This window comes from Neopelma chrysocephalum, unplaced genomic scaffold (assembly GCF_003984885.1).
Source record: "Neopelma chrysocephalum unplaced genomic scaffold, ASM398488v2 Primary Assembly neopelma1_147, whole genome shotgun sequence".
NCBI classification, from domain to species: Eukaryota; Metazoa; Chordata; class Aves; order Passeriformes; family Pipridae; genus Neopelma; species Neopelma chrysocephalum.
In genome coordinates this window covers 8986050-8993098 of record NW_020897809.1, presented here as the reverse complement: position 1 = coordinate 8993098, position 7049 = coordinate 8986050, and the positions used below count along the sequence as shown (strand labels likewise).

General features: G+C 43.9%; 1 protein-coding gene across 2 annotated transcripts; it reads right to left on the bottom strand.

The window, feature by feature from the left end:
- Positions 1–54: 54 nt before the first annotated feature.
- On the bottom strand, positions 55–7042 carry KCTD6 (potassium channel tetramerization domain containing 6). Of its 2 annotated transcripts, XM_027700758.1 has the most exons (3): positions 6424–7042; positions 2649–2757; positions 55–1449 (listed from the first exon to the last, which is right to left on the bottom strand). In XM_027700758.1, the coding sequence occupies exons 2-3, from the start codon at positions 2673–2675 to the stop codon at positions 763–765; spliced, it is 714 nt and encodes a 237-aa protein (XP_027556559.1). In that variant the 5' UTR covers positions 2676–2757; positions 6424–7042; the 3' UTR covers positions 55–762. The 2 variants fall into 2 exon arrangements, with proteins under 2 accessions (XP_027556559.1, XP_027556558.1); XM_027700757.1 differs by lacking the exon at positions 6424–7042 and having other exon boundaries at positions 2649–6257.
- Positions 7043–7049: the final 7 nt, after the last annotated feature.

Genomic DNA, 7049 nt, shown 5'->3' with positions numbered 1-7049 from the left:
TTGTTTTTTTAAGTATGAGAGTTCTAAAAGACAAAAAGAAAATACAAAACAGTATTCTGTATTTCACATTTTTATTAGCTTCTTGCTGGCAGGCATTACACTTGGGAATAATATTGCACCAGGCATTAAAAATATGAATTCTACCACAGGGACATTTTGCATTTAGAATCCAATATAAATATTTCTAATCATATTTCCATGGCTACAGATAATATTTGGTTGCTTGATTTATATGCATAGAAAGAAACAGTTGTCATAACTGTAAGAAACTGTACTTATCAAGTACTTTTAAAGGGTGGGATTTGTTTTCCTAGAATATTACAATACTGTTTATTGATTTAGAAACTAAATTAGTCTACACAATAGCAGCTTCTCCCCAACTGCATTTTAAATTCTTTTTGTTTCTTGCTCCCAGTGTCGTAGCATTAGATGGATTAGAAACCATTTAGACAGAGGTAATTTTAGCACTTTGAGTCAGAGAATTGTGTTAATGACACAAAATACCCTATTGTACTAATTCTTCGGACTCCCTCTTTCAAACAAAAAGGTGTCTTGACTGAACAGGCACATGCACGGTTTTGTTCTGATCAGGACAAAAGAACAGAGCTGCTAGAGAACGAAACTCCTCCAGTCCTTACTGATAAACAATAAATAGTCGTATAAAAAAAGCCCACATTGTTGCTTTAGTCAAAATCCAGACTCTCTTGGGTTTGCTGTCCAATTAAGTTGCTAATCACTGAAGTGGCTCCTGTGGAGTCAGAATCAGTCATCTGTTTTCCGTGCCAGTCTACAGAAAGTCCAGTTATGCTCCACTGTGTTTTCATTGGCACGCTCGCTCATGTGATGAACTCTGGTGTTCCTGATCGTGAAGCCTTGCTTTGTGATGTACTCCATCAGATGGACTCGGAGCGACACTTCCTGGTGGTAGTCGCATGGCCCAAAAGTGAAGGAAACCTGGCAGTCCCTGGTGTCCATCATGTGCTTGTTCCACTTTGTGAAGTGGTTTGAAATGCCTTCCAGTAGCGCGTGGACTTTCGTCGTGATCGTGAGCTGAGTGATGATGACGGCCACTGGGTTGGAGTACTTGGAAAGCTTCCGGGTGCTGGACAGCTCCACCACCTCCTCAAAGGTATCCACAGGATACAGTGGCTTGGGGTCATTAAGACACTGAATTAGCGGCTCAATCTGATAGAAGTCCGCTTCCTTCCGGAGGAGGTCGAACTCCTTGAAGTCCAGTGGCAAAGTGAGCTCTGAGGTCCTTAAAAAGTTAAGAACATAACGGAAAAGTGGTCCATCTCTGTCAATAAAGTAATTGCCCTGAGAGTCCCTGGCAGTGGGGAAGTCTCCCCTGAACATGGCCCCGAGCATTGAGTCAGGATATCTCGTTAGAGTTGTGAGGGAGGTCGTATACATGTGTCCACCCACATTTAGCGTGACTGGATCAGTCATCTAGAAAGAGAGAAATTGCAGAGTTTATGAAGCCACCACACAAGATTCGATCACCTCGCTGACACACATGGCAAATACTATTGAAAAACTGGGAGAGAATCACACTCCTCCTGTTCAAAGCCTTTAATGGGTGTTTAAACCTGGACAAATCCAAGCCACCTGGCAACAAGGCACAACTGGCAATTAAACAGGATGATACTTAACATGCAGAACGCACATTTCCAGAATGCTTTAGAAATCTGAACAACTGAGCTACTGTCAGAGAAGCGAGTTTTGCATTTGGGCAACAAGTTTTTTCCTATTCTACAGATGGGGAAATGAGAACAGAGAGATTTCCTGACGAACAAGTTAGTCTGAATGAGGCCCAGCAGTGTTCCTTACTTTCACAATCTGTCTCTCATTCTAGAACAAAACCAAATCAAAAAAAAAAAAAAAGGAAAAAATCAACCAAACAAGTCTTAAACCTCTTTTTCTCCCTCAAAAGAGGAAGACAGTGCAACTTTACACATAGGACCAAGAGCTCACAATCAAAATAATCCATGCCCTGGTTCAGAGGCATCATTAAAACAAGCAGAGAAAAAAAAGAATTCTAAAAAGAAGTATTTACTAAAAATTTAGCATGCTGCATAGAAGAGGGGGGCAGAGCACAAACCAGTCTGCATCAGCTTCCAGATAGCTCATGAGGAAGCAAGAGAGAAAGGAACATAAATCCCATCTGGCCACCAACCCTAACAACCAGGACTGTGGCCAGCCAGAGAAAAGAGACATATGCATGGCAGCAGAATGAGAAGGGGAGAAAAATAAGATGTGTTTGTCTAGTTTGCGACAAAGTTTACAAGGAAAAATACTTTTCTTTATAAATAAAATTACAAGGTCCTTAAAATTATATGTAGGAAGCACAAACTATTTTCAGCCTTTGTGTTAGGAAAACAGTAACAGTGAGCCCCAGGCATCAGTTCAGTCCTGGCTGATTGTCACTATGAAACATGAACCTGGGTGCTCCCCACAAGCTGCAGGCGAGGTGCAGCACTCCAGAGAAGGTAAGTAAGCTGTTGTAAAGCTGGTGTAACATGCATAGTTTTCCTCCTCACATGACCGAAGCTTTGGAGCTACACAAGACAGATCTGGAAGGATTCTTGCTGCAAGACCTCGAAAGCCCAGTTGTACCACACAGCACACACTTGCACAGGCTCACTCACCATATATCCCCAGTCTCCATTATCCATCTGTTCAATTGCTTGAACTGTGGTATTCCAAGTTTAACAGAAGGCTGCTGAAAGGATACGCGATTCACCTCCTCTTATCTCCCTGCAGGAAAAAGCACACACAAACAGAGAACAAAACATGGCAGACCATCAGTACCTACAAGAACACCAGGGGGAATGCTTTCCAATCAAAGGCAGGCTCTCTGCCAGGACAGCCACAAAGCCACATTAGCAGGAGAATCTGCAAACCCGCTTCTCCCTCCTTCTCCCTTCATGCTACCCACAGGACTGCCTATGGAGCACACGGGTAATCACTCCAGTGGCTGCCTGAACATCCCAGTTTTGTTGAATACCAAGCAACGTGCCTCTGAGGATAATACATGTTCACAAACTACCTTTCACCTGGGAAACTCTGAGTACTTTGAAAGACAGATGTCATTTTCCCACTCGGCCACCACTGAGGTCACACATGTGATCCGTTACTATTAGTCAACATTCCCATGCTCCAGTTTCAAACTGCCCAGAAAAATAAATCAAGCATGAAAGTCAATGAACAGTAAGAAGAAAAAAACTCTCACTGCAGAGTTAATAATTCAGCAGTGGAGAACTGTAACTGATAGGAAGAACGTTAATCTACAGACAAAGAGCATGAATGGACTTCCCAGACAGCTACTCTTGAAAGCAACCTCTATAGGGACAAGCCAGAGGACACCAAACATGTTTTCAACACATTCCAACAAAAGCAATTCGAGAAGAGGTTCATGCCGTGACTTCCCAGACGATGCTGAACTGTTGACTTGCATAACAAGGGGACTGTCCACATGAGCACAAGGCAAATCCACAGCAAGGGTTGTGCAACTCAGGGAGGGGGGGAAGTGAATGACCTCAGACCCCAGTGTTGATTTTCCAATGGTGGCCTGTCAACCATGTCAAGCGATGCAAGGACAGGGAAGCCAGTTGTCAGTAAGCCTTTATCCCTATCCAGAGCCTGCCTCTCTGCTAGAATTGCTGAAAATTTAGGTCAGCCTGTTTTAAGTAGGGTACAGCTTCTCAGCTTTGTTTATTTTTACATCTTAAAGACCACACAGTTCCCAAGTCTCCTGCTCCCATCGTCTTTACTAACTAAACTTCAACAGTCATCCAGCTAAAGGCAGATAAAGATTTAGCCAAGCCAGAGCCCCACATACCAAAACAACTGAAGGTTCATGGTTAATTCCCAACCAAAAAGATAACTTGCCCTTCTCTTTCCTTGCAAATAAGGTTGGTCTCATTCAACACAGAACCAGGCAGCATATCCCACCTCTCTGGGCTCTGCTTTCCTGCCCAAACACACAGACTGGGCACAACAGTGTCCAGCAAGTCTTCCGGTGCCAGCAGCACAAGCACAGCCCCAGCTGCCTCTCAGACGGATTAAAGAGTACAAAAAGCAAAATCAGTGTATGAAAATTGTGAGGCCAGACAACAGAAGACTAAGGAATACTAAGATACAGAACTAGTCATACCAGGATCCTATTTTTACAAATTAGAGACGGAGTATGCTTCAAGAAAGTACATTAAAGCACACCCCCCAACAGCAGATAAACCTGGAACGCTCGTTTGCCAACCTCTGTAATTATTTTTTTTAAATGTTCACAGACCAAGAAGTGAATTCATTCAGGTTTTCTCTGTTTGGAATTGTCACTCATTAACTTTTATCAATAGCCCAGACCTTTTAAATTCCAGCACTTGAAAGTGTTATTCTGGTCAAGTACAAGGCCAGGAGAACATGCAGATGTGCTAAAATCATATGAGACTGGTACAGGTTTCTGATATTCAAGGAAAACACTCACTTGAAAGTGAAATGATGCAGCCAGACAGCAACCTCACTAGTAATCATGGCAGAACAGATCTGCAGTCTTAATAAAATTAACTGGAATTACACATTCAGAATATTTCAAAGACAGAGAGATGTCCATCAGTGTTATTTTAACTGGTGGATATGATGATATTTTGGTCAGCATCTAAGTCCACACTACAGATGAATCAAGACTTTACGAGGGAGAGAAAAAGATGACACTGCATGCCTGTGCAAAGGCATGAACTAATCTTTGATCACAGCACTGCTGTGTAACACCACAGTGAATAATTCATGAGAGCAATTATCTGAAACAAGCCCAGCCCTCAACACAGAAGTAGAATCGAGAAATCTCACTGACCTCTGTGTAAGGACCCAGAACCACGAGGCACACACAAACCTCCCTGGCAAACCAGTGCTGGAGCAAGATGTGCAACACGAAGGGAAGACACCGGGAGGCTATCCTAAAACGATGCCTGAGTGTGATCCCAACTATCCGCTGCTTCCCTCATCAGCCTGGGAGCTCTGAATTTCTGGACAACTTCACAGGCTAAAGCAGCTCAGTTTGGGTACAACTTGAGCTAAGGACTAGCAAGGCTGAGGATGTACGGCCTTTATGACATATGCCTTTACAACGATGCTTTAAAATCTTCCTGAATGGAATACAGTGATCATCAGTGGGGATGGGCAGACACTCCAACCATACCCCAGGACAGGCAGCCTCAAGCCAGCTCTGGTCCCTCTCACACAACAATGATCCGCCTCACCAACACAGCTACACCCGTCCAGGCAGCAGATAACAGATGACATCCTTTGATAACCATCAGCCTGCCTTTGATAACCACAAGAAATACTTATTTAACATGAAATTCAGACAGACAAAGTGCTGACACCATTTAAGTCAAACAGGATGTCCCTCTTTGGTGGGAGCAGAAGTGCCCAGATGGTGTCAAGCCACAGTCCTGCCGTCATTGCGCTGTTCTGTGCACAGGGAGGAGACACACAGCAGTGACATGGTCACCGTGGCTCCTGCCACAGCCCAGCACAAGCACAGCCAAAACTGGAAAGGCACAATGAGAAGCGAGAAAAGCACTCAGGTCATCATTTTATACTCGCACACCAAATTGGGTACCTGCATTTACAAAATGCTCGCTCTTATTTCACGCATTATGACTCAGAGGATTACAGGGCTGTTTATCAGCAGCACTGCTGCAACAGGTAGTACCACTAACTTCAGCAGGGCTTCTCCCAGAACAGAGCTGCTAACCCACAACCATTCTGCAAGCTGAAATTCAGAGAAAGCAAGTAAGAGTCAGGTGAATGTCTGTATCTGTGAACACACACACGGGCTCAGGCCAGGCCCAGGATGCCAGCAGCACTGCAGGCATTTGCACTGCTGGGACTACAGGCACTGCATCGGGTTGAGGCCACAGGCTACAAACCACTGCACTGATGTCACACACAGTTACTCAAAGGAGGAGCAGAAATACACCCCGCAGTTTTAAGTCAAGAGGCACAGATCACCTGATTGGTTCTGAATGTTCTTCATCTATTTTTTCCAACAAAAGAATTAAGGGATTTATTTGTGGCAATAGCGTTTCACGAGCAGTTTGGTATCAGTATTACAGCACGAGCTGTTTAACCTCAAGAGTTACCTTTGATTTCTCGGTCAATATAGAGCTGGCAGGAATTCTATCAATGGCAGCTTAGAAAAGAAAAAGAGCAAGCTAAGACTCCACTTATACAAACACATACACTTGGCATTTCATTTACTCACCCCCTCTTGAGCTCACTGCCTCTCAGACTTGGATCTCCAAAGATGAGAAGAAACTCCAGCCCCAGCACAGTTATGCTGTACATGGACAAACTCTCTGTTCCCAAGCCAGTCAGAACATTTGAAAGGCAAGTTCTTATTGTAAATTATGGGTGACTCACCTGAACTGACAAACACTGAACAGCAGCAGTGCTGACTGTACTCCACCAAACTACAGCAAAAGAACAGTCTGCAGAGCAACCCCTGAGCTCCAGTTCTGTGCTACCTGTTAACCAGGAGAACAAGGAGGAGGAGAGCTCTCAAAACAACCAGTTACCCGAATCTTCTGGCAATTCAGCAGATCGGCTTCACTAAAGAAAGCATCTACCACCTTCTACACGTGTCAGGTTTATAATGACTAACGTAGTTTATTAAATGTTAACTTGATTTTCTTGAGTTGTTTTTTACTAATACTCAGTCTGCACCTCAGGCAGGACGGAAAAACGCTCACGCCAGACACTCAGCATTTTCACTCCTTTATGTTTAATTGCTTCACTATAAATTCCAAGCTCCTGAAGTTTCCTTCCCTCCCCCGAGGAGCTCTGTGACATCCTGTTTCAAGCCCAGATTCCAAACTTTCCTTTTAATTGCTTCTTGTTGGAAGAGCCCACATCCCAGTACGACTTTGGCCCTCCTCTCAAAAAGCCAAAGGAAGACTCTTATATCCAGCCTGGTCCTGCTGAAGCAACACAAAGCACTCAAGCTTCCAGGATCTGTGACAATAATTGAGTTTTACCCACGTATTTTG

Bases quoted from the DNA above. Each gene is read 5' to 3' on its own strand.
- KCTD6 (XM_027700758.1), bottom strand. From the start codon at position 2,675: ATGGATAATGGAGACTGGGGATATATG. The intron at 1,450-2,648 runs GTGAGTGAGCCT...CTCTCTTTCTAG, and splicing joins ATGGAGACTGGGGATATATG to ATGACTGATCCAGTCACGCT.